Source organism: Megascapheus bottae, chromosome 1 (genome assembly GCF_031878675.1).
Source record: "Megascapheus bottae isolate mThoBot1 chromosome 1, mThoBot2.hap1, whole genome shotgun sequence".
Lineage (NCBI taxonomy): Eukaryota > Metazoa > Chordata > Mammalia > Rodentia > Geomyidae > Megascapheus > Megascapheus bottae.
The window spans coordinates 29,897,281-29,925,155 of NC_143509.1; the positions used below are offsets into that span (position 1 = coordinate 29,897,281).

The 27,875-nt window shown below is 37.8% G+C and overlaps 1 protein-coding gene across 1 annotated transcript; it reads left to right on the plus strand.

The window, feature by feature from the left end:
• The first annotated feature begins 29 nt into the window (after window positions 1–29).
• LOC150068767 (vomeronasal type-2 receptor 116-like) lies at window positions 30–27,875 on the plus strand. Its single transcript, XM_090329057.1, has 7 exons — window positions 30–58; window positions 10,003–10,149; window positions 20,620–20,908; window positions 22,473–23,279; window positions 24,200–24,427; window positions 25,297–25,420; window positions 26,962–27,875. Exons 1-7 carry the CDS (start codon window positions 30–32, stop codon window positions 27,873–27,875), a joined length of 2,538 nt encoding a protein of 845 aa, XP_090185183.1.

Below are 27,875 nucleotides of genomic sequence, written 5' to 3' on the forward strand. Positions count from 1 at the left end.
AAAATCAGAATTCTTAAGGTTAAACCCATATGCCTGCATTGTGTTTAGACTTTCCCAAGTAAGTGTCCAGCAATTTTCCCTTCTTGTAATAGTTTATATTATGAAACTTTTACTTCAGTGTGTAAGAATCTACTGTACATTTTTTTACTCATGGTAGTCACAAGTGGTGCCGATAACCATTTAAACTGGAAGGTTACTTGTCATATTTTTGGCTCCTCCTGTTAAATATACTTGATTCTATCATCTCCACTTCTCAGTGTTATTTCACTATTTTGTTTGTAAATCACTTTTCTAAGTTTTAAGTATATTAACTTTCTCTGTGAACATCATTTTGCATTGTCATTTAATATATTTTCCTAACACTTTCCTCTTCACAAATTTTCATCTTCTCATATAATCTTCAGAGATTCCTTTCTCCAATACTTGAGCATTTCTACTCAGAGGTTCACATTTTGCAATAATCCTGAGTCTGTTATGGAGGGCGTTGTTTTCTGTCTTTCTTTCTCTTTGTCTCTTTGTCTCCATCTCTTTCTCTTTCTTCCTCCTCCCTCTCTCTTAGCTTTCCTGATAAAGCTTCAGGAATATCTCATATGCTGCAGAAATACACTTCAAGATTACAATGTATTGATTTTTTGACGGTTCTCTTAAGATTAACGTCTATAGTTGTCTAGATATACTTTGTAATGTATTGTTGATTAATCATTCTTCATTAATTAGATACATAAAATTTGAATGTTTTATATATATAGCTTTGAAATGTGAAAATTTGAAATGTGAAAATAGGGGATAAGAACACAGCTTATTTAGAAAATTCAGTTTACCCACACAGGGCAAACGGGGGATTGATTATATTGAAATAGGCAAAACCTGAGTTTCTAAAATATATGATTCTGTCATTTTTAACTGATGTGTAATTATATATTAGTATTCAGAATATATAAAAATAGCTTGTGCATTTTTTTATAATTATTCATTGAAATAATAAATCGGGAATCATACTTTAAAAAAGATTAAAGACGGGGCTGGGAGTTTGGCCTAGTGGTTAAAGTGCTTGCCTAGCATGCACGAAGGCCCGGGTTCGATTCCTTGGTACCACATACATAGAAAATAAGCCAGAAGTGGTGCTGAGGCTCAAGTGGTAGAGAAAGTCCAAGAACAATGCTCAGGCCCTGAGCTCAAGCCCAGGACTGGCAAAAAAAAGATTAAAGCCTATTCCTGTCTGGATATACTTTGTTATATATTGTTGATTCATTAACTTGATACATAAAACATAAAATTTGAATATTATATATAAAGGTTATTTTTTTTTGCTGGTCCTGGGCTTGGCTCAGGGCCTGAGCACTGTCCTTGGGTTTACTCAAGGTTAGAACTCTACTAGTTGAGTCAAGTACCACTTCTGGCCTTTTTTTCCTGTGTATGTGGTACGGAGGAATCGAGCCGGGGTGTTTGTGCATGCTCGGCAAACTACCACTAGGCCAAACTGAATAAAGGTTATTTTCTTGCAATGTACTTCCTACAATCTGTTGAAACACAAAACTTTTTTTTTCCAGTCTTGGGGTTGGGCTCAGGGCCTGAGCACTGTCCTTGGGCTTTCTCAAGGCTAGCTCTCTACCACATGACCTTCAGCATCACTTCCGGCTTTTTTCTATGTATGTGGTACTGAGGAATGGAACCCAGGTCTTCGTGCATGCTAGGCAAGCACTCTTCCACTAGGCCAAACTCCCGGCCCCAACACACGAAACTTTTTATCTGTTTCATTTCAATATCTCAATTTGATAAGGAAAGCATTACTTATTGCTTCAAGTATGTTGGCTTAGCAAGTTCTATACTATTTTTACAGAATCACATATTTAAGACATATGGACAGAATTGTATTCTTTTTTTTGTTTCTTCTAGTGTTCATTGTATGTTCCTTAACTTTTTCACTCAAGGCTGCTTTACCACTTGGACTTCAGCTCTGTTTTTAGCTTTTGGTCTTTAACTGAAAATAATGAGTGAAGAAAAACAGTGGTTTGCAATTGTTTCACCTTTACTTTGAGATTGCATTTTGATGTGATCCAATTGCACCGTAGATGACTGTCATGCAAGAACTACCTTGACACAGGCTTGTAATGAACTATCATCAATGAGTGATGTAATTGTAGCAATGGATGATATTGCTCCTGAACATTTACAAATCAGGGTATTGAACTGCATATTTCATTAATATTTTCTATTCCATTTCAAGTATGGTAATTCCAGGGAAAAATCTTTTATCATATCAACTTACCTTTCACTCTATTTTGAAATTAAATAAAAGCCTTAGGAAAGACAGTCTTCATCTTTCTGAAATGTACATATATTTCACAATCTAATCATGAATCTACACACCCATACTCTTCATTATCCATGAATATTTTTGTCACAAAGCAAGTACTCGAAGCAGAAAGTTTTATATTTTAGGTGTAAGTACTGTGTATGACATGACTTCAAACTCACAGATGAGGAAGAGAGACGAATTTAATGCTAAAAAAATAAGGCCACTCTGTGGCACAAGAACAGGCCTGAAGACCAGTGGAATAGAACTGAGGACCCAGATATTAAACCACAGACCTAATCTTTGACAAGGGAGCCAAAAAAATAGAATGGAAGAAAGACAGCCTCTTCAACAAGTTGTGCTCGCAGAACTGGTTAAGCACCTGCAGAAAACTAAAGTTGGATCCTTCTTTGTCACCCTGCACTAGAATTAACTCCAAATGGATCAAAGACCTGGAGGTAAAAGCTAACACACTGAAAACTTTACAGGAAGGAATAGGAGATACACTAGGCCTCCTTGGCACAGCTCGAAACTTTCTTAATAAGGACCAAGAATCACAACAAATCAGAGAAAGGCTGGATAAGTGGGACTGCATTAAACTGCAGAGCTTTTGTATGGCAAAGGACATATCTAGTAAATTAAATAGAAAGCCTACAGAGTGGGAGAAGATCTTCACCAACCAAACAACGGACAAAGGCCTCATATCTAAAATATATCAACAACTCAAAAAATTGAATCACTCCAAAACTAATCTCCAAAGTAACAACCATCCCATTTAAAAATGGGCCAAAGACTTAAAGAGAGTCTTCTCTGAAGAAGAACAAAAATGGCCTATAGACACATGAAGAAATGCTCAACATCTCTGGTCATAAAAGAAATGCAAATCAAAACAACTCTAAGATTCCACCTCACTCCAGTTAGAATGGCCAGGATCAGGAAAACGAATAACAGATGCTGGAGGGGATGTGGCCAGGAGGGATCACTACTACACTGCTGGTGGGAGTGCAAACTCATTCAACCACTATGGAAAGCAGTATGGCAGTGCCTCAAAAGGCTAAACATAGAACTCCCCTATGACCCAGCAATTCCACTACTTGGCATTTACCCAACCATCCAGAAACAAGGGCATACTAAATCCACTAGCACAACAATGTTCATTGCAGCACTATTCACCATAGCAAAGATATGGAACCAACCTAGATGTCCCTCAGTTGATGAGTGGATCAAGAAGTTGTGACATTTGCACACAATGGAATTCTATGCTGCTGTCAGAAAGAATGACATCGCCCCATTTGTTAGGAAATGGAAAGACTTAGAAAAAATCATATTAAGTGAAGTAAGCCAGACTCAAAGGAACTTAGGCTCAATGGTTTCCCTCATTCGTCATAATCAGTAGAAACCTTTGGCTCTACTAGCAGAGATCTGCAATAGAGCAAAATCTTGATACATAAGGCCATATAGAATGAAGCTAATTGAAAGGACCTCCAGGATATCGAAACAAAAGCCATATAATGAATGATTGTTGTCCTTAATGTACTATGTTGTCTCTCATCTCCTTTGCTGTCCCTTGGTTATCTCATATTGGTATAGTATCTCACTTTGTTATCTGATATATTGAATTTATTTGTATTTGGTTATTTGAAATTTGATAGGGAAGGGGGGAAAACCAAGACAGGTGGGAGGTGTGGGGGGGGGAGGGAAATGGGTACCAAGACATGTGAAAGGGTATCAATATATGTGAATTAATGCACCTTCTATCTGGCAAATATCATGTAACCCTTTTACTAATTACAATAAAAAATGCAAAAAAAATAAAAAAAAATAAGGCACTCTGTAGGCTTCCTAATTAATTTACTAGCTATGTCCTTTGCCATACAAAAGCTCTGCAGTTTAATGCAGTCCCACTTATCCAGTCTTTCTCTGATTTGTTGTGATTCTTGGTCCTTATTGAGAAAGTTTCGACCTGTGCCAAGGAGGCCTAGTGCATCTCCTATTCCTTCTTGTAAAGTTTTCAGTGTGTCAGCTTTTACCTCGAGGTCTTTGATCCATTTGGAGTTAATTCTAGTGCAGAGTGACAAAGAAGGATCCAACTTTAGTTTTCTGCAGGTGCTTAACCAGTTCTGCCAGCACAATTTGTTGAAGAGCCTATCTTTCTTCCATTTTATTTTTTTGGCTCCCTTGTCAAAGATTAGGTGGCCATAGGTCTGTGGTTTAATATCTGGGTCCTCAGTTCTATTCCATTGGTCTTCAGGCCTGTTCCTGTGCCAGTACCAAGCTGTTTTGAAAATTATAGCTCTGTAATAGAGTGTAAAGTTTGGTATTGAAATTCATCCTGCACTGTTCTTTCTGCTAAGAAGTGTTTTTGCTATACAGGGTCTTTTATTATTCCATATGAAATTTTGGATTGCCTCTTCTATTTCTTTAAAGAATGACATTGGGATATTGATGGGTATTGCGTTGAATTTGTAGATAGCCCTTGGCAAGATTGTCATTTTCACAATGTTGATTCCTCTAATCCAGGAATATGGGAGGTTTTTCTATTTCCTAGTTCTGCTTTAATTTCCTTTTTCAGAGTTTTAATGTTTTCATCAAAAAGGTCCTTTTCATTCTTAGTTAAGCTAATTCCTAGGTACTTTATTTTCTTTGAGGCTATTGTGAAAGGAGTTTCTTTCCTGATTATTGCCTCATTCCTGCCAGTGTTGGCGTAGAGGAAGGCAGTTGATTTTTGAGGGTTAATTTTATAGCCTGCTACCCTTCCAAAGTTTTGAATCAGCTCAAGGAGCTTGGCGAGTAGAGTCTATAGGGTTCTTTAAGTACAGTAATATGTCATCTGCACAGCCGACAAAGGCCTTATATCTAAAATATATCAACAGCTCAAAAAATTGAATCACTCCAAAACTAATCTCCAAAGTAATAACCATCCCATTAAACAATGGGCCAAAGACTTAAAGAGAGTCTTCTCTGAAGAATAGACAAAAATGGCCTATAGACACATGAGGAAATGCTCAACATCTCTAGTTATAAAAGAAATGACAAAACAACGCTTAGATTCCGCCTCACTCCAGTTAGAATGGCCAGGATCAAGAAAACTAATAACAGATGCTGGAGGGGATGTGGCTAGGAGGGATCACTACTACATGGTTGGTGGGAGTACAAACTCGTTCAACCACTATGGAAAGCAGTAAGGCAGTTCCTCAAAAAGCTAAACATAGAGCTTCCCTATGATCCAGCAATTCCACTACTTGGCATTTACCCAACCATCCAGAAACTAGGGCATACCAAATCCAGCAGCACAACAATGTTCATTGTAGCATTATTCCCCATAGCAAAGACATGGAACCAACCTAGATGTCCCTCAGTTGATGAATGGATCAACAAGATGTGGTATTTATACACAATGTTATTCTATGCTACTGTCAGAAAAAATGACATCGCCCCATTTGTTAGGAAATGGATAGACTTAGAAAAAGTCATATTAAGTGAAGTAAGCCGGACTCAAAGGAACTTAGGCTCAATGGTTTCTCTCATTTGTCATAATCATTAGAAACCTTGGGCTCTCCTAGCAGAGATTTGCAATTGAGCAAAACCTTGATACATAAGACCATGTAGTATGAAGCTAATTGAAAGGACCTCTAGGATATTGAAATAAAAGCCATATAATGAATGATAGTTGTCCCTAATGTACTATGTTATCTCTCATCTCTTTTGCTGTCCCTTGGTTATCTCATATTGTTGCAGTATCTCATTTTGTTATCTGATATATTGGATATATTTGTATTTGGTTATTTGAAATTGGATAGGGAAGGGGGGAAAGCCGAGATGGGGGTGTGGGGAGGAAGGTAAGGGGGACCAAGACATGAGAAAGAGTATCAATGTATGTGAATTAATGCAATTTCTATCCGGCAAATATCATATAACCCTTTTATTAATTACAATAAAAATATTAAAAAATAACAAAAAAATAAGAAGGCCAGAATTTTGGCCTATTGGTAGAGTGCTTGCCTTGCATTTACAAAGGCCCAGGTTCGATTTATTGGTACTACGTACATAGAAAAAAGGTGGAAGTGGTGCTGAGGCTCAAGTAGTAGAGTTCTAGCCTGGAGAAAATCCAAAGACAGTGATCAGGCCCTGAGCTCAAGCCCAGGACTGGCAAAAAATAAAAAATAAAAAAAATATGAAAGTACCACATGGCTTCCATTTATATTTCACAGGGACAAGTAGGAAATTGTAAGCTATATTATGTTTGAAGGTTATAGAGCTATGACAGAACTATAAGAATAACTATAATAGCAAAGGGAAGTGGCACAAAAAAGTATTAGCATAATCAAAATGACAATGATGACACATCATACATGTAATATTCATTGGAGGAAAATTTTTACTTAGAATGAAAAATAGAGTGTGACGATGAGGGCATGGTTCCTGAGTACAAGTGAGACACAAAAGAACACTAAATACTTCTAGTAATATTTACATGTGTTGTTTCAAATGTACTTATATATTAAAATCATATTTATTTTATTTTTTATTGTAATTAATAAAAGGGTTACATGATATTTGCCAGATAGAAGGTGCATTAATTCACATACATTGATACCCTTTCACATGTCTTGGTACCCATTACCCTCCCCCCCACCCCCCCCACCCGTCTTGGTAAAATTATATTTAATAGGGAATTTCCCAAATTATTTTGAGGACAATACAGTATTAAAAAGAAACTAAAAGTTCATTTACTTTATTCACAAGATAAGAACCAGGTGAAGACCTTGTCCTACTCTGTGGGCATTCTATTTAACTTGCTAGCTTGTCCTTTGACATAGAAGCTCTGCCGTTTAATGTAGTCCCATTTATCCAAACTTTAATTGGTTGTGTTTCTGGACCTTTAAGAAAGTTTTGCCCTGTACCAAGGAGCCCTAGTGTATCTCCTATTCCTTCCTGTAAAGTGTTCAGGGTATCTGCTTTTACCTCAAGAGCTTTGATTTATTTGGAATTAATTCTAAGACAGGGAGACAAATAGGATCCAACTTTAGTTTTCTGCATGTGTTGAGCCAGTTCTGCCAGCACCATTTGTTGAAGAGGCGTTATTTCTTCCATTCTAGTTTGTGAGTCTTTTGTCGAAGATTACAAGGCAATAGGTCTGTGGGGTAACTTCTGTGTCTTTCCTGATTTTAGAAGAAATAGCTTTACCCTTTCACCATTAAGTATAATGCTAGCTGTAGATTTGTCCTACACAGTGTTGATCATACTGAGAAGTGTTCCACAGACTCCTAGCTTCTCCAGAGCTTTCATCATAGATGAGTATTGGATCTTATCAAATGATTCTTCTGCATATATTGGGATGATCATGTGATTCTTGACCTTGCTCCTGGTGATGTGAATTACATGAATTGGCTTGTGTGTACTGAGACAGCTTTACATTCCTCAGTGAATCCTGTTTGATCATAGTGTATATATTTTTTTTCATGAGTTGTAGTCGATTAGTCAGTATTTTGTTGAGAAGATTTGCATCAATGTTCATCAAAGAAATGGGTCTATTACTTCTCTTTCTTTGATGAGTCCCTGTCTTGTTTTGGGATGAGGCTTTTGCAGGCTTCATTGAATGAGTTTGGAAGTGAACTTTCACTTTCAATTTCATTGAATAGTTTGAGGAGTTTTGTGTGAGTTCTGCTTTGAAGGCCTTATAGAATTCAGCTGTGAATCCATCAGGTCCTGGGCTTTTCTTGGATTTAAGGTCTTTTACTGCCATTTCTCTTTCATTACTTGAAATGGGTCTGTTTAGTTCATTTAGATCTTCTTGGTTTAGTTTGGTTATGTCAGTATTTGCTAGAAATTCTTCCATTACTTTCAGATTCTCAGATTTGTTAGCATTAATGTTTGAAAACAATGTTCAAGAAGTAATGTACCTGATCAATATAACTGTTACCCCTCTCTACATCACCCCAACAATAAAATAATATAAAAATAAATAGAAATAAACAAAACACTAAACAAATACTTGCTAGAGATTGATCCATCCCATCTAGATTCTCAAATTTGTCATGAAGGTTTGAAAAGTATTCCCTTATGATGCTCTGGATCTTGGTAATTTCTGTTGTGATATTTCCATTCTCATCCCTGATTTTGTTTATTTGGGTGAGCCCTCTTCTTTCTTTCTTTTTGGCCAAGATTTGCTAAGGGTCTGTCCATCTAGAATTATTTTGGTCAGCCTAGAAGCTTGAACAATAGAACTGGGCATTTGTGATCTTTTGTGCTCAAGACTAATACTCTACTATTTGAGCCACAGCTCCACTTCCAAAGTTTAGTAATTATTTGGAGATGAGGATATCATGGATTCTCCTTCTTAGGCTGACTTTGAACTGTAATTCTGAGATCTCAGCCATCTGAATATCTAGGAATATAGCGTGAGCCACTGGCAAGCAGAACGCCAGCATTTGTGATGTATATTTTCTGCTATGCCATGCATGATTGTAGGCAACTATACCATGATATGCAACCAACTTTACAGTCTTGTGTAGACTATGTCCACTTCCTGAATTATCTTCATGGTCACTGAAGTCTCTGCATGGAATTTGAGTCTAATATAGGTTGACAAGTAGAAAATACAGAGGTGGTTCTGACATTGATTTAGGTTTGTGATAGAGAATTTCCTCTACTATCACAAATTCTGAAGGCAGTGTGTCATGAAAATATCTTCATCTATGTTTGCAACTTTAGTAATAATTTCCTGTTTAAAGATGAAAATTCAGAACAGAAAAGTAGAGCAATGTCAGCATTGACCTTGATTTATTGATATGTGTTGGGGGCCGAGTAATACCATTCTAATAACTTTCTGCTGAGACCTGTAGTAGGGGTAAACAAGTGGACCTCTTTATCTTGCCCACCTGTTGTGCTGATAGGCTCCCGCACCCAATATAAGGAGGGGAGTGTTAGAGAGAGATTCCTGCCTTGATGAAGCTGCGTGGCGTTTCTGTTCGTGCTCCGGAGAAGCAAGGCTGAGTGCGGGAGGACAGTGGGCCCTCTCCTCTCGCGGCTTGGGCTGGTTGGGGTGTGCTTTTCCCCATCCCTCCTCAAGAGGGACTGGGGACGGTGAAGGACCCTGACAGATATGTAATTTCTAGTTTCAACAACATTACTTCCTCAGAATAGTAAATGTATGCATTTCTGGAGCCTCTGCATATGGGATTCTTTATGGAAGCATCTCTATATCAACTGCCATTGTTCTGTGGTTGTTAAGGACGTTGTTTGTGTGAATCAACCCTCTGGGTGAAGGGACATAGACGTTTTCTGGCCATTTCATCATGCATGTGACATGAAATCCTCTGAGGAAATCCAGCTGCATCATCCCAAATGATTTCCATGAAAAGTTTCTTGACATAGACATTGAACAAAAAAGTTATCCAAGGTAACTCCATCTCTGGGGCCTCACTAACTGCTACCTTGGATTAAATCATAGCACCTGGGATGAAGAAGGCAAATCCACAAACATGTTTTCCAAGTCATGTTTTTTTCCTGGATGAGGGTCACAGATGTGGAACCCCAGGAAAGAGTTTTATGCATAACTTCAGGGACCCAATAAAGAGACATAACTGCACATGTACCTGAAACTCTGGGCCTTTCTCCCAGTCAGAATTTCTGCTTGGCAGATGTTTCAAGATGTGCCCCTTGATTTTAACATTTCTTACTCTCCAGCTTCCCCTCCTTGTTAGGTCCTTGGCTGGCACCACCTGCTTTTCTACTATGAAGCACCGAGCTCACATGGATGGAGATGTGATGATTGCTGGGTTTTTCCCTCTCTACACTTTAGGAACAGATCTTAGCTATAGTGATGCTTCCAGGCAAGAAGAGAACAAGCCGTAAGTAACTCATCTTTATCTTCCCCTTTACTGTTTTGTTCTGGCTTCCATTACTTTACTAAAGTCACTAAGGGACACTGGTGGATTAACTGAGTTTCTTGGAATCAACTCATTGTCTGGCCATTCTAACTCTTGTTGGTAGAATTTCCTATATTTCATTGTTGCCAGGTGACATCTCACTGCTGCCATTATGTAATTTGTTTTCCAGGTTTCTTGAAGTTTCTTCCACACTTTCTCTCTTTTTTGAGACTTCAATAGTCATTAAGTGAGTTTAATAGCAGTGAACTTTGATTTATTGATTAGGAGTTTTCATTTGTCTGTTATAGGTTTTGTGCTACTCAGATCAAAATAGATTACAACAAGCTCTTTTGGAAATTTGACAACAATCCGTGATGAAGAGGATGAAAAAAAAAGGGATAATGCACACACTTAGTAGAGCTATAATCCAATTACTAAATGTTCAGCAATATTATGATGAAATCTTTTCATTTCATATTTAATGAAACTTTTCATTTAATATTTTAAGATAAAATATTAAAGACATCCAAATGAACACTGCAACTGTATTGTATTCCTCCCATCAATTGTAATATTGAATAGTCAATGTAAAATTCTATGGTTATTATTTATCTACTAATTTTTTCCCTCTGGAAGAAGTATGTGTACAATTTGTAGAGTACAATGACAATCTTGGAACATTCTCAGCTAACTTGTATAGTCACTCTTGCCAGCGGGTTTAATATTTTATTTAAATTGTATTTTCTGTAGGTAACTGTACACATGGTTTGCTATTCAATGGAGCTGTTTATGAATACAGTGTCTCTTGATCAATGTCACCCTTTTCAACATTCTCACCCCACACTGGGACAACACCCCTTCCTTCAACTTTCTAAGTTTTAGATATGTTTTGATTTTTTTTCATTTCATACAGCAATTTATATGTACAATGTATCTTGATCTGTGTGATTCCTTCAATAGGCTTCACTCCTTCTACTCATCCTTTCCCTGATTTTACCAGTTCTGTGGCAGATACATTGTGGCAGATACACACAATGTATGTAGAATGCGTGCATTGGACATATTTCCCACCCTCATACTTCTATTCCTCTGCATTTGACTTTCCACACCCCGCTGGTATTCCTCCTACCCATTCTGTTGGACTTTGAGTTTACCTTTCTAAGTAATTATACTATCTGGGCTCTCCATAAATTCTGTTACTTTTTAGTTAATTCATTTAGAATTGCTTGAGTACCACCCTGTTTGCTTGCTTCTAGGGTTATAGCCACATTCCAGTCACCATTGAGGAGTGAATTTATGATCTGTGCTTCTTTGGGTCTATCTTACTTCACTTACCGTAATCCTCTCCAATCTTTCCTTTTTAAAAAAACAATTTTATTGTCAAGGTGATATACCAAGGTGTTACAGTTACATATGTAAGATAGTGAGGTCCATTTCTTCTTGAATATGATTACCCATCTAACATTTGCTTCTACTTTCCCTTTCCCCCAATCCCACACCACCTGACAATTGTCAATTTCCAACGTATTATCTTGTGAGTATCACTGTAACATTGTTTCACACTCTGTCCTTTGTCTCACCATTTCGTTGTTTCCCTTTTCTTCCCTCACATAAATATACATTTACATAATACTCTATGTACAGAAATAACATAGAGTGACAACAAGGGATAAACCATAGGGGAAAATAAAGAAAGAAAAAATATCTTCACATAGTTCATTAAAAACAACAACCACAAAGAAGAAAAATGTCTTGCTTTGATATCCTGGAGTTCCTTTTGCTTAGCATTATTTTCTAGGGTCATATGTATGCTATATAGCTATTGAGCTATCTGCAAGAGAATTCTAGACATATCCTAGACATTGCAAATGAGAGAAACAATGGAGTCGATGTTTTTTGAATTGGCTTATTACACAAAATATGAATTTGTTCAAGTCTTTCCATTTCTTTACAAATGGGGTAATAGCATTCTTTCTGATGGCAGCATAGAATTCCATTGTGAATATAAACCATATTTTCTTGATCCATTCAATTACTGAGTGGCATCTGGGTTGGTCCCATATCTTAGCTATGGTAAATAATGCTACAATGGACATGGTTGTGCTGGTAGCTTTAATGTGTCTTTGTTTGTGGACATTTGGGTAAATGCCCAGAAGGGGGATTGCTGGGTCATTGGAGAGCTTTATGTTTAATCTTTTGAGGAACCTTCATACTGCTTTCCAGAGTGGTTGAATGAGTTTACACTTCCACCAACAGTGTAGTAGCATACCTCTTTGGCCAAATCCTTGTCAGCCTCTGTTGGTATTAGATTTCTTGATAATGGCCATTTAACTGGGGTGAGGTGAAATCTGGGTTATTTTGATTTGCATTTGTGTGATGTGTCCCCGTCCTGGGCTTGAACTCAGGGCCTGAGCACTGTCCTGAGCGTCTTTTGCTCAAGGCTAGCGCTCTATCACTTGAGCCACAGTGCCTCTTCAAGTTTTTCTCTTTATGTGGTACTGAGGAATCAAACCCAGAGCTTCATGCATGCTGGGCAAGCACTCTTCCACTAAGCCACCTCCCCAGCCTTCTATTTCTTTTATGTCCAGAGACATTGAGCCTTTCTTTATATGTCTCTTGGCCTTCCTTATTTCCTCTTCAGATAAGTCTCTCTTTAAGTCTTCAGTCCACTTTTGAATGGGGTGATTGTTTCTTTAATGGTTTGTTTTGGAGGGATTTCATCGTTTCACTTCTAAGAATATGTTAGATATGAGGTCATCGTTCTATGGCTAGGGAAGTTCTCCAGATTCATGGACTTTCTACTTATCTTGCTAGCTGTGTACTTTGCCATACAAAGGCTCTTGGAGTTGAATGCAGTCCCATTTGTTGTGTTCATGATAAAGGTCTTTTATTATTCCATGTGAATTTTTATATTGCTTCTTCTATTTCATGAAAGAAAGATATTGAGATATTGATGGGTGTTTCATTGAATTTGTAGATACCCTTTGGCAGTATTGTCATTTTCACGATGTTAATCCTCCCTACTCAGTGGCATCGGAGGTTTTCTCCCATTTTCTTTGTTCTGCTTTAATATCCCTTTTCAGGTTTATAAAGTTTTCATCATAGAGGTCCTGTACTTCTGTGGTTAATTCCTAAATATTTAAGTTTTTGAGGTTATTAGAAAGGGTGTTACTATTCTCATTGTTGGCATACAGGAGAGCCATTGATTTTTGAGGGCTAATTTTTTTCTTCATATAGTTTATTGTAATTAATAGAAGGGTTACATTATATTCACCAGATCGAAGGGTGCATTACTTCACATACATTGATACCCTTTTTCATATCTTGGTCCCCATTTGTCTTCCCCAACCCCCACCCCTCATCTTGCTTTCCCCCTTCCCTATCAGATTTAAAATAACCAAATAAACATATATACAATATATCAGATAACAATGTGAAATACTGTAACAATATGAGATAACCATGGGACAGCAAAAGAGATAACATAGTACATTAAGAACAACACTCACTCATTAAATGGCTTTTGTATATATATTCTGAAGGTCTTTTAATTTAGCTTCAACTATATGGCCTTATGTATTTAGGTATACCCTGCTACTTTTGAATGTTTTGAATCAGCTCAAGAAATTTAGGAGTGGAGTTTATAGGGCTCTTTACAGAATCATGTCATCTGTAAAGAGGGAAAATTTCAGTTCATCTTTCTGTATTTGGCTTCCCTTCATGTTTGGCTCTTGCCTTATTAGTCTTGAAAGGAGTTCTAACACTATATTGAAGGGGGATGGACAGAGTGGACTTCCTTTTCTCATTCCTGATTTTTGAGGAAATGGCTTTCATTAGTTTCACCATTAAGTATAATGCCAGCTGTAGGTTTGTCATACACAGTCTTTACTATATGAAGAATGTTCCATAGATTCCTACTTTCTTCAGTGCTTTTGTAATATCCCAGCTATTTGGGGAAGGGTGTCTCAGAGCCCTAATAATAGAGTCACCAGCACTCAATGAATGGATCTCGGAGTCAGTTTAAGAGCCGTGCAGTAGCTAATCTCCACTTTTGGGCTGACAGAGGGCAGCCTCCACCTTCCGTGGGGCAGAACTTTTAGAGGAGAGCACCACACACGTGGTCCTGTGCACCAGGAAAATGCCACACGAAGGTGGTGACAAGGAAACACCACACGCAGGTGATCAAGCAGTTTAAATATTTTCACAGAAACAGAATTAGACAGCGAATCCTGATAGGTTAGTACACTTTCATCATAAAGGGTTATTGGATCTTATCAAATAATTTTTCTGTGGATATTTGGATAATCATGTGTTTCTTGTCCTTGTTCCTGTTGATGTGATGAATTATATTAATTGACTTGTGTATATTGAACCAATTTTGCATCCCTGTGATGAATCCTATTTGATCGTGGTGTGTAATTTTTTTTTGATGAGTTGTTGAAGTCAATTGGCCCGTATTTTGTTGAGAAGTTTTAGATCAATGTTCATCAAAGAAATGGGTCTATAGTTCTCTTTCTTCTGAGCCTCTGTCTGGTTTTGGAATGGGGGTGATGGGGGATTTTGGCTTCATAGAATGAGTTTGGTAGAAAGCTTTCACTTTCAAGTTCATTGAAGAGTTTGAGGAAAATTGGTGTGAGCTGTGCTTTGAATGTCATAGAATTCAGCTGTGAATTCATCAGGCTTTTCTTGGATGATATGTATCTTACTGCCATTTCCACTACTTAAAATGGGTTTATTTAGTTGGTCTAAATCTTCTTGGTTTCCTTTGGACATATGAGTATTTACTAGAACTTCTTCCCTTTCTCCCAGATTCTGAACTTGAGTAGCATAAAGATTTGCAAAGTAGTTCTCTATGATGTTCTGAATTTTCTTTGTTTCTGACGTGATGTTTATAATCTGATTTGGTTTATTTTGTGTTTTCTTTTTTTGGTAAAATTTGCTCGGCTCTGTCAGTTTGGTTAATTTTTTTCAAAGAATTAACTCTTCATTTTGTTAATCCTTTCTATGTATTTTTTGGACTCTAGTTCATTTAATTCTGATTTAAATTTGAATGCTTATTTCCATCTACTGGATTTGGGTCTGGTTTCCTGTCCTTTTTATAGGAGCTTACGGTTCATTATTGAATTGTTGGTGATATTTCTCCAATTTATTAATGTAGACACTCACAGCTAAAAAATTTCCTCTGAATATTGCCTTTGCTGTATCTCAAAGTTGTTTTGTGTATGCCTTTATGTTAAATGCTACGAAAGTTGAATTTGTGTTATGACCTCTTCAATGACCCACTGATGATTCAAAAATGTATTGTTCAGACTCAATGAGAGAAGGATTTTTCTATGGTAGTTTTTGATGCTGAGTTCTAATTTTATTCCATTTTGTTCTGAGAAAATGCAGGGGATCATTTCAGCATTCCTGAATTTGCAGATTTGCTTTGGCTCTATGACGTATTTATTGTGGAAAATGTTTCACGTGCTGCTGAGACAATGTATATTCTGGTGTTGCTGGGTGGAATGTTCTGTAGATGTCTGTTAGTTCTAGTTGGTGTATGCAGTTGTTCAGTTCTGAAGTTTCTCTTTTGTGCTTTTGCCTTGCTGATCTTTGTAGAAATGACGGTGGTGTGTTAAAGTCAACAATGATTACTGTGTTTGGATCTATATTTTCTGTCTTTTATGGATGGTTCAATGTCATTGTTTCTCATGTTTAAGCATGCAATCAATTTCATTCTTTTTCGCGAAAAAGCATAATTCCATTGTGTTTATAGATCCCATTTTCTTAATGCATTGGTCCATTGAGAGGCATGTGGGCTGATTCCATATCTTGGCTGAAGTAAATAAAGCTTATTGTGGTGGCAACTTTAAGGTATCCCAGTCCATGTTCTTTTGGATATATGCCAAGAAGTAGTGTTACTAGGTTATAGGCTAGGTTGATGTTTAGTGATTCAAGGACCTGGCCTACTGCTTTTCAGACTGGCTGAACAAATTACATTCCTACTAACAATGCAATAAAGTTCCCCTTTGGCCACATCCCTGCCAGCACTTGTTATTATTTTCTTGATAATGGCCATTCTAATGGGTGAGGCACAATCACACTTTTGCTTTGACTTACATTTCCTTTATGGTCAGAGATGTTGAATATTTTTCCAGCATCTATTGGTCATTCATCTTTCTTCTTAGAAATCTGTCTTTAAGGGGCGGGGAGTTTGGCCTAGTGCATAAAGACCCGGGTTCAATTCCTCAGTACCACATACAAAAAGAAAAGCCGGAAGTGGTGCTGAGGCTCAAGTGGTAGAGCTCTAGCCTTGAGAAAGTCCAAGGACAAGCTCAAGCCCAGGACTGGCAAAACAAACAAACAAACAAACAAACCAACAAGCAAAAAAGAAATCTGTCTTTAAGACATTGATCATTTATTAATTGTATTGTTGGTTCTTTGAGGATTCAGTATTTTGAACTCTATGTATATTTTGTATAGGAAGCCCTTCTTTGAAGGATAGCTGGTAAAATCTCCCATTCTAAAATTTTTCTATTTAACTTTTTACCTATGTCATTAACACTGCAAAAATTTCATTGAAGAATTTGAGGAGTATTTGATGGTAATTCTCCCTTAAAGGTCTTAAAGAGTTTGGCTATGAAGACATCAGTCCTGATCTTTCCTGGAAGGGACATCTGTTATTGTTAATTTGATGTCATTGCTTGTGTGGGTCCGTTCAGCTCATGTATGCCTTCTTGACTCAGTTTGAGTGTATTTATGCCAGATGAGCATACCATATTTGTTGCAACAAAAGTGTATGATGTATTCCCTTTTAAAAAATTCTAAAATTTTGCTTGAATCTCTGGTGATGTTTCCCCTGTGGAATTTTACTTATTTGGGTGGCTTCCTCTTTTTTCTTAGTTAAGTTTGTAAACAACCTATCAATTTTATTATTTATTTGTTTATTTATTGTGGGTCATGAAGCTTAAACTTGGTCTGGGTGCTGTCCCTGAGCCTTCAGCTCAAGGCGATCACTGTACTCTTGAGCCAAGCGCCATTTCCCAATTTTTAGAGGTTAATTGAAATCTCAGGTCCTTTTGTGCCTGGGCTGGCTGTGAACCTTTATCCTCAGATCTCAGCCTCCTCAGTCGCTTGGATTACAGGCATGAGCCACCTCACCCAGCTCATTTTGTTTGTTAAAGAGCCGCCTTTTCATTTTACAGCTTGTCTGCATGGTTTTTGCTTTAGTTTCTATTGCTCTTAATTTTTCTCTAAGTTTAATTATTTCCTCTGTCCCCTGGGTTTTGGTTTGTCTTGAACCTTGAGAAGCATCATTAGGTTGTTGATTTGAAGTTTTACTAATTTGTTGATACAAGTATTTTCCTGTGCCTTTGCTTCATTCTAAAGTAGTTGGCATGAGTGTTGTCATTTATATTGAATCCTAGAAATAATTAAACTTCTTTTTTTCTCCTCAATGACCCAATAATGACTCAGCAATTAATTATTCTGTTTGCATGAGTTTGAGTATTTTGTGACGGTTTGTGCTGTTGAACTCTATTATTATGTTGTGGTATGACAGGATAAATGGTATACATTCTTGTATATTTTCTTGTTCACTAATGGTAATGTGTTTTAGACTGAAATCTTACTGTAGTATGTTTTGTAGGAAAGGTCTGGTGGAGATATATTCTTTTTTCCTATTTTTTTATTGTAATTAATAGAAGGGTTACATTATGTTTGCCAGATAGAAGGTGCATTAATTCACATACATTGATACCCTTTCTCATGTCTTGGTCCCCATTTCCCTCTCCTTCCCCCAACCTTCATCTTGTTTTCCCTCCTTCCCTATCCAATTTCAAATAACCAAACACAAATATATCCAATATATCAGGTAACAAAGTGAGATACTGTAATGATATGAGATGACCAAGGGACAGCAAAAGAGATGAGAGATAACATAGTACATTAAGGACAACAATCACTCATTATATGCCTTTTGTTTCTATAACCTAGAGGTCCTTTCATTTAGCATCATACTATATGGCCTTATGTATCTAGGTTTTGCTCTATTGCAAATCTCTGCTAGAAGAGTCCAAGGTTTCTACTGATTATGACAAATGAGGGAAACCATTGAGCCTATGTTCCTTTGAGTCTGGCTTACTTCACTTAATATGATTTTTTCTAAGTCTTTCCATTTTCTAACAAATGGGGTGATGTCATACTTTCTGACAGCTGCATAGAATTCCATTGTGTACAAATACCACACCTTGTTGGTCCACTTATCAATTGAGGGAAATCTGGGTTGGTTCCATATCTTTGCCATGGTAAATAGTGCTGCAATGAACATCGTTGTGCTAGTGGATTTAGTATGTCCTTGTTTCTGAACAAATGGGTAAATGCCAAGTAGTGGAATTGCTGGGTCATAGGGGAGCTCTATGTTTAGTCTTTTGAGGAACTGCCATACTGCTTTCCATAGTGATTGAACGAGTTTGAGCTCTGGTGGAGATATATTCTATTAACTGTAGTTGTCTATGAACATCTCTTTCTTTCCTTCATTTATAAGTTATCTTAGCTAGGTACAATATGCTTGGTTGAAAATTTATATGATTTCTTTTTTCTAATCCTGGGGCTTGATTTCAGGGCCTGGGCACTGTCCTTGGGCTTTCTCAAGGCTATTGTTCTACCACTTGAGTCACAGCACCACTTCTGACTTTTTCTATGTATGTGGTACCAAGGAATCAAACCCAGGGCTTTGTGCATGCAAGGCAAGCATTCTACCACTAGGCCACATTCCTAGCCCAATTTACATGAAATATAAAGATCTCCTGCCATGCTTTCCTGCCTGCCATAGTCTCTACTAAGGAATCAGCTGTTAGGGATAAATGGGCATACCTATGTTTTATGGGTTCCTTTTCTCTTCTCCTTGATGAAATCTTTATATATATATATATATATATATTTCACTAATGAGATCTTGATAATGACAGCATGCTGTAGATTTCATGGTCAACATTTGATAAACCTTCATCTTTAGGTATCTTGCATTACATTCTTGTATATGTTGGGAATTTAAATTTATCACTCTTTATTAGAGCAAGCATTTTCACCTTTTGGCACGCTCAACCATTTACTGAATTGGCAATACATTTTGAATGCCGTTATCACCTTTTGTCAAATTGTTTTATTCACACATTTTCACACTTGTTTCAGTTTATTCTTCCATTATTGACTGTTCAATCAGCTTTTCTTCAAGCTCACTGCTTTCTTCTATCACTCACATAATAGGGTTTCATGGTGGTAATTTCACATATGTTTACATTATATATGTTGAAGAAGTTAATACTTTCATTTGTTTCCATCATGCCTCCGTTGTTTCATTTCTTTAGAATGTGCTCACATATATACATACCCACACATTTCCACCCACATACATGATAGAAAAAAAATAAAAGAAATATACTTTGATGGTTGTGGGACTTGAAGTCTGGGCCTGGGCATTGACCCTGAACTCTTCCTCTATAGCCTACCCCTTGAGCCACAGCACCACTTCCAGTTCTCTTGTGGTTAATCGTAGATAAGAATCTCACAGACTTTAGTGCCTGGGCTTGGCTTTGAACTGCTATCCTCAGATCTCAGCCTCCTGAGTAGCTAGGATTATAGGCGTGAGCTACTGCAATGGACTTATTTTGATGCTTGTTATACCCTACTATTCACTCCTTTTTTTTCAGTGTCTCAAGCTAAATATATTGGGAAGAATGTAGTGATCACTGCTTTTTACCATGGTGGCCCTGACACTGGGACTCTAATGTATAGCTTGCATACAATAATCTATTCATCCCCCATCTAGAAGTCTCTCCCCATAATCAGTTCTTTTGAGTTGGATGTATCCCTTTAGTTTTGTTACAGAAATAAGAATAAATGAAATAAGAATAAAATCCACAAACTTGAATGTTTGAGCTCTTCTTCTGGTTGGTACTGTGTTCAATATGCTGAGTCTGTTAGCAGACCTTCTATAGAATCTTCCTTAAGTGACATTTTGTTTCTGAATGTTGCTACTAAATTGAACATTTGTGAATTAACATGACCTGCTAGATGAACATATAACACATACCCAGTGACTCAAAACACAAGCTGTATTTTTCCACAGATGAAGCTAGTTATCTTAAGATAAAGGAAACAGAATATTTGATGTCTTCTTTCAGCATAAGCCATGTTTAATGGATAATAACAGCTTTTTGCTTGGTGCATGGGTTAGTAGGAAAAGAGCAAGCTTTCTCTTGGCTTAAGTAAATTTCTGAAACTCATTCATGACCTATATTCCCTTCATATCTGTACCTAAAGCTATATACCAGCATAAGACAATACACCCTTTTTCCTACTGAAATGAGAGTAATATTTAACATACTCATTGGCAAGGAAGCAAGTATTTTAATCCATCCAGTTAAGAGTTTGAAATACTCCTCCTTAATTTCCATGTTCAATATGCAGGTTTATCTTCAAGAACTATCAATTTGTTTTGGCCTTGGCTTTTGCTATTGAGGAGATCAACAAAAACCCTGATCTTTTACATAACTTCACTCTGGGATTTGATATCTATAATGTTGACACCAGAGCTTGTGGAGTATTGAAGAATCACTTCATTTGGCTCTTTGGGAATTACACAACCCCAAACTACTCCTGTAGAAAAGACAGCAAGTCTATAGCAGCGCTTACAGGACCGCTGGGAATAACTTCTGCTGAGATTGGAACAATAATGGAACTCTACAGATTTCCACAGGTGAAGGTTGATGGGGTGGATGGATACAAAAATGTCTAATTTGATGCCATTTTAGATGGTAGAATGATAGGAAAGGAATGAGTTCATGAGCCTATCAAAGTTTGTGATATCAACAAGCAAGTACTCAAAGATCATGAGAAATGAGATGGAGATATTACTCAAACAAATGGTTTCATGTTTCAAACCTTATCAATAATTTTATCCAAGCAAATTATGGAATGGAAAATGACTTTCAAAGGTGAAGATATGAAGAGCAGAGTACTGGTGACTCATACCTTTAATCGTAGTTATTCAGGAAACTTATCTACAATTAACCAGCGACAAGCAGGAAGTGACTATCTGGCTCAAGTGCTAGAATACCAACCTTGAGGGAAAAATTCAAGCAAGTGCTGAGACCCTGAGTTCATGTATCTATAATTGTATACACACACACACACACACACACACATACACACTCGCATGCAAGATTTTATGTTGCGTAAAGTAAGTCCAGGCTGAGAATGAGAAAGGGGCCATGTGTTCTCTCATCTATGAAAGTAAAATCTAAAATATGGATATGTAGTATGAAATCAAATAGAACATTTACATAGGTATATACATGTATACATGATCAATCTAACTAAAATATGGTACACAAAGAGGTAGAATGCCATGGTGTGGCCTTAGTGAATTACAGATAGTATGAAAAAAAGAACATCACAAAGATGAAGCATACGTGAAAGGTGTAGATACTATGGGAAATTTCCAGGGATGTATGCATGGGGAAAAACATCATAAAATTCAATGTACATATGTGAAAATGGAATTAGGAATCTCAGGGAATGGGTGAGGTTCTTAAACATAGAAAGAACTGATGTAAATAGTGATAAAGATCAACATGCACTATAAATATGTTGTATAACAATTAAAAATCAACTCACTATTTCAAAAACTAAAAGTACCCTCTAATTACTTTAAGTGGTTCCTTTTATTGTAATGTATTGAGGGGTTACAGTTATATTCGCCAGATAGAAGGCTCATTACTTCTCATGCATTGATACCCTTCTCATGTTTTTGTCCCCATTTCCCTCCCCCACCACTTCCCAATCATTTTGTTTTCCTCCCTTCCTTTCCCTATCGCGAATAAACAAATCAATGTATGACAGTATACCAGGTAACAAAATAAGATACTGTAGCAATATGAGATTAACCAAGGGGCAACAAAAGAGAAGAGAAATAACATACTACACTAAGAACAACAATTACACAATGTAAAGCTCGTGTTTCCATATCCTGGAGATCCTTTCATTTAGCCTCACCCTATATGGCCTTATGTATCTAGGTTTTGAGCTACTGTAATTCTCTGCTAGGAGAGTCCTAGGTTTGTACTAATTATTACAAATGAGGGAAACCATTTCCTATGTTCCTTTGGGTCTAGCTTACTTAATATGTTTTTTTTCCCAAGTCTTACCACCTCCTTACAAATGAGGCAATGGCATTCTTTCTGATGGCAATACAGAATACTTCAAATCAGACTGTGATGACTGGAAATCTCACTCATTGACTTTCCAATTTTTTCTTTTAGCTAACCTTTGGGCCTTTTGATGATGCCCTGAGTGACCATGAGAAGTTTCCTTCTCTCTATCAGATGGCCAAGAAGGACACATCAATAGCTGCCGCCATGGTCTCCTTACTGCTTCACTTCAGCTGGAACTGGGTGGGGCTGCTGACCTCACAAGATGAGAATGGTTTGTGGATTCTTCCTGAACTGAAAGAAGAGATGATCAAGAACAGAGTTTGTGTGGCCTATGAACTACTGATCTCAAGCAAAGGTGTGTCACAAATATTCAAACTAATAGAAGTTTATAACCAGATAAATAAATCTTCAGCAAATGTCCTCATCATATATGGTGATAATGAGTCACTGCAATCTTTTATGATATGTATTGAGCAACTTTTAGTGAAAGGCAAGGTTTGTATCATGAACTCCCAGTGGGATTTAACCATGCGAAAGAAATATTTCTTGCTAGGCTCATTGCATGTGCCTCTCATTTTTTTACACCACCATGCAGATGTTTCTGGATTCACAGATTTTGTCAAGGCAGCTAACCCTTCCAAATACCCAGAAGACTATTTTCTTGCGAGGCTGTGGCTTGTCTCTTTTAATTGCTCAGATTCTGAGTCTGACTGTGTAATGTGGGAGAACTGTCCTCCTGACGCCTCCTTGGAGTTATTGCCTGGACACATGTTTGACACGAGTATGTCTGAGGACAGTTACAGTATATATAACACTGTCTATGCGGTGGCCCAGGCTCTCCATGAGATCCTTCTTCATCAGACAGAAGTTCAAACAATGGGAAATCCAAAAGGGACAGTGCCTTTCGCTGCACAGGTAATTTGTTCTATTTTACAAGGTACACACCATGAGCAAAGGCAGCCTTAGAGGGTTGTTTACTCTATGAAGTTAAATATTTCCAGTGTTTTTCCAACTCCCAGGTTGTTATTTTTGTATAAAAGTCTGTGAGTTACTGTAGATTGTGTTTATATCCTCTCCCATAAACAAGAATGACCAGTAGAAAAGATAAGATGCATTCCATGTTTGTATAAATTTCTTTGCCTGCCCTGGGTTTTGACGTCAGAGCCTGTGTGCTCAAGTCTAGCACTCTATCAGTTGAACACAACTTCCAGCTTTATCTCAGTACTTTAGTAGAGATAAGAATATCACAGATGTTTCTGCACAGACTGCATTTGAACCCCAATCCTCAGATCTCAGCCTCCTGAATCATTAGGATTAAAGGTGTGAGCTAACCGTACCCAAGTTATAAGTGTGTTTATTCACAAGCAATCTGTACATGTTCATACCTAATGTTTTCAAAACTATATATGTAGCTTTTCCCTGTATGGCTCTTCAGTATTAGCTAAGAATGACCTGCTGAACAGAATTATGAATATTTTTCCTGGCATCTAGCTCCATTCAACTTCACATTTAAAATCTGGGACAGGATCAGTCTATCGACATGCATAATAGAACTAATAGTTCTCACAAGCTGTAGTTGGGCAACTCAGAAATTGTCTCATTCATTGCTATTTACCTGGAATTAGTTTCTCTTCAAAGAATGTCCTTTTCTGGGTGAATAGAATGAAACTGATTATTTTGTGTTCCTCTATAGGTTTTCTTCTTCAATACTTCACTAGGTATCTTTGCTTGAATTCTAATTTAGAAGTTAAGGGCGCACAGCAGCTTTCCTTAGTTCCGGGTTTCTGTCTAAATTCTGGAATGTTCTTTACCATAAGATGTTATATCTCTATTAGCTGCATCCTTTTCTGAAGAACATCCAGTTTTACAATCCTGTTGGTGATCAAGTGATTTTGGATGAGAAAAGGAAATTGGAGCCAGAGTATGACATTCTGAACATCTGGAATTTTCCAGAAGGACTTAAACTTGGGGTGAAAGTGGGAATGTTTTCTCCATATGTTCGGCATGGTAATCAACTGTCTTTATCTGAAGATATGGTAGAGTGGGCCATAGGAGCTACAGAGGTGGGTTGAATCTAATTATAATGATTTTAAAGGCATATGTGTAATTCAATGTCTTCCTTTAAATTTAAACCTGGCTGAGTCGCAGCAACTTTGTCCTCCATCCCTACATATTCAGAGAGCTGAGATCTGAGTATCGTGGTTTAAGGTCACTGTGTGTGAGACTCTTCTCTCTAAATAAACACACAAAAAAATCTGGAAGTAGAGCCATGTCTCCTTTTAGTAGTATTCTGAAGTTGAGCAATAAAAGCTCGCAGTTACTTCCAGGACTTTGAGTTCAACTCCAGTATAAACAATATGAAAGTTAATGTTTTTTCAAAATACTGATGATAGAATATTAACACAAAATATAAAGTACATCTTTCCAGTGGGCTTCCTGTGTTGCGATAGAGTACATGAGGATCACTTTAGGTGCTTAAAAGGTTTACTTTGTTCTCTTCTATGGAAGGTTCATTCAAGATTTTGTCAACTTCCTACTTTAGGCACCTTTGGTGAAAGGAAACATGGAAGGCAGCTCTGAGATGCTGAATTCAGAGCCACTGGAAAACTAAGGGGAAGATATGATGGGCCTGGGGTGCTCAAATGCTATGAAAAGGAGGACCTCCTCCTTGCTTTTCCCCATTTCACAGATGAGTAGTGACTACAGATAGAGACTTGAATACAAGAATTTTACATAGGGTTGTGCACTAAAACTTATTTCTCACCATTAGTTTCTACCTTTTAAAGATGTGATACTGTTCAATATTCCAAGTAACCAACTACACTTAGCTACATGAAAACATTATTTTGCTGATCCAATTGTTTCATGCAATCGATTTTTAGAGTGGTAGGTATAAATCTGAAGTTACTGACATATTCCTGCTTTTCCTCAGATTCCTGATTCTGTCTGCAGTGAGAGTTGTGGTCCTGGATTCAGGAAATCTCCTCAAGAGGGAAAGGCTGCCTGCTGCTTTGATTGTACAGCTTGCCCAGAGAATGAGATTGCTAATGAGACAGGTAAATTCATGAATTGTGAAGAAATTCTGCATTTCACTCTAATTTTTCTCAATCCAACCGAATGAATGCAAAATTTATACATTATGATTACACTACCCACTTTACTTTTCATTGTTAATAATTTAATATTGAAAGTATTTGGTATTGCTATTTGAAATCTGATATATTATAGGTCTGATTTAAATAGTGTAGGAATATTTTCTACTCTATTGCAGGGAAAGTTATGTCCACATACCTTTCTTATCACTAAGGGTAAAATAAGTATAAAATATGAAATTAAACACAAATCTCATAAGGACAGTGTTCATTTAAAATTTGCATTGAGTCCTCAAAGAAAACATGAATTGTGCATATCTATAATTCTTACTTCCCAGAACTGGTCATGCCACAGAAAATGTGCTCAGAAATGTGGATTCAGTTTAAAAAGTTAACATTGAAGAGAAGGGGGGAAAATAAGATGACTGGGAGAGGTGGGGGGAGGAAAATGGGGGACAAAAATATGAGAAGGGGGAACCAGGAGTTTGACCTAGCGGTAGAGTGTTTGTGTAGCATGCACAAAGACCTGGGTTCAATTCCTAATATCACATACATAGAAAAAAGCTGAAGTGGTGCTGTGGCTCAAGTGGTAGAGCGCTAGCCTTGAGGACAAAGTCCAAGGACAGTGTTTAGGCCCTGAGTTCAAGGCCCAGGACTGGCAAAAAAAAGTGAGAAGACATGAGAAGGGGGTATCAATATCTGAGAAGTAATGCACCTACCACCTGACAAATGTAACTGTAACAATTCTACACATTATCCCAATAATAAAATAAAATAAAGAAAAAAATAAGTTCACATTATTTAAACTATCCAAAAGTTGCTTCTGTGATTCGAGTGCTTCACAAATGATTTGGACACATAAAAATAAGAAGAATTCAACTATATACCATAAGAATAAAAGTAATGTTGGTCGGGCTTAGTGGCTCACACCTATAATCCTCGCTACTCAGGAGGCTGAGATCTGAGGATTGCAGTTCAAAGCTATCTCAGGCACTAAAGAACTTGAGACACTTATCTCCAATTAATCACTAGAAAAGGGGAAGTGGGAATGTGGCTCAGGGCATAGGGTGGTAGCCTTGGTCTGAAGAGCTCAGGGACAGTGCCCAGCCCAGAGTTCAAGCCCCATGACCCACTGAAAGGTAATGTTTATAGAGACACGTAAGTATATTATTTAAATTTTTTGACTGGATTGCAGAACTGTACACAGTTCTACTTGGTACAACATGTGAGAAAATGTAAAGAAAATACTGTTAATTTAGGATGCCCCAAAGGGTATGTTATCAATATAAATGATAGTCAATGAAGGAAAAACATCAAAATATAAACCCTGAATATAGAAGGTTATGTGAATGGGAAAGTTTTATGCTTTAGAAGAGAAACAAAAATGCTTTTATGATAGTAAATGTTAACATGTTAGGATTATATCTAAGTGAATTCTATCCAAATTCCTTTGAAGAAAATGAAGTTCACAACAAGAACTGATGGTAGCTTACACTTCTCTCCAGATATGGAGCAGTGTGTGAGGTGTACAGATCACCAGTATGCCAATACACAGAGAGATGAGTGCCTCCTGAGAGCTGCAAGTTTCCTGGCTTTTGGAGATCCCTTGGGCATGGCTCTGGCCTGCATGGCTCTTTGCTTCTCTATACTCACTGCTGCTGTGCTGGGATTATTTATGAAACACCAAGACACTGCCATTGTCAAGGCCAACAACCGGGCTCTCAGCTACATCCTGCTCATCTCCCTCATCTTGTGTTTCCTCTGTGCCTTGCTCTTTATCGGCCATCCCAACACAGCCACCTGCATCCTGCAGCAGATCACATTTGGAGTTGTGTTCACGGTGGCTGTCTCCACAGTGTTGGCCAAAACGGTGACTGTGGTCCTGGCCTTCAAGGCCACTTGTCCAGGGAGGAGGATGAGGTGGCTGCTGGTGTCTGGGGCTCCTAACCTCCTCATCCCCATCTGCACCCTCATCCAGGTGAGTCTGTGTGGCCTCTGGCTGGGAAGCTCTCCTCCCTTTGTGGACACAGATGCACACTCTGAACATGGCCACATCATCATCCTGTGCAACAAGGGCTCCCTCACTGCCTTCTACTGTGTCCTGGGCTACCTGGGCTCCCTGGCCCTGGCCAGCTTCACGGTGGCTTTTCTGGCCAGGAACCTGCCTGACACCTTCAATGAGGCCAAGTTCCTGACCTTCAGCATGCTGGTGTTCTGCAGTGTGTGGCTCACCTTCCTGCCTGTCTACCACAGTGCCAAGGGGAAGGTGATGGTGGCTGTGGAGGTCTTCTCCATCTTGGCCTCCAGTGCAGGCCTTTTGGGCTGCATTTTTGCCCCAAAGTGTTACATCATCATGTTAATGCCCAATAGAAAATCTCTGCATGGCTTCAGGGAGAAAAGACACAGTAGGAGAAATTAG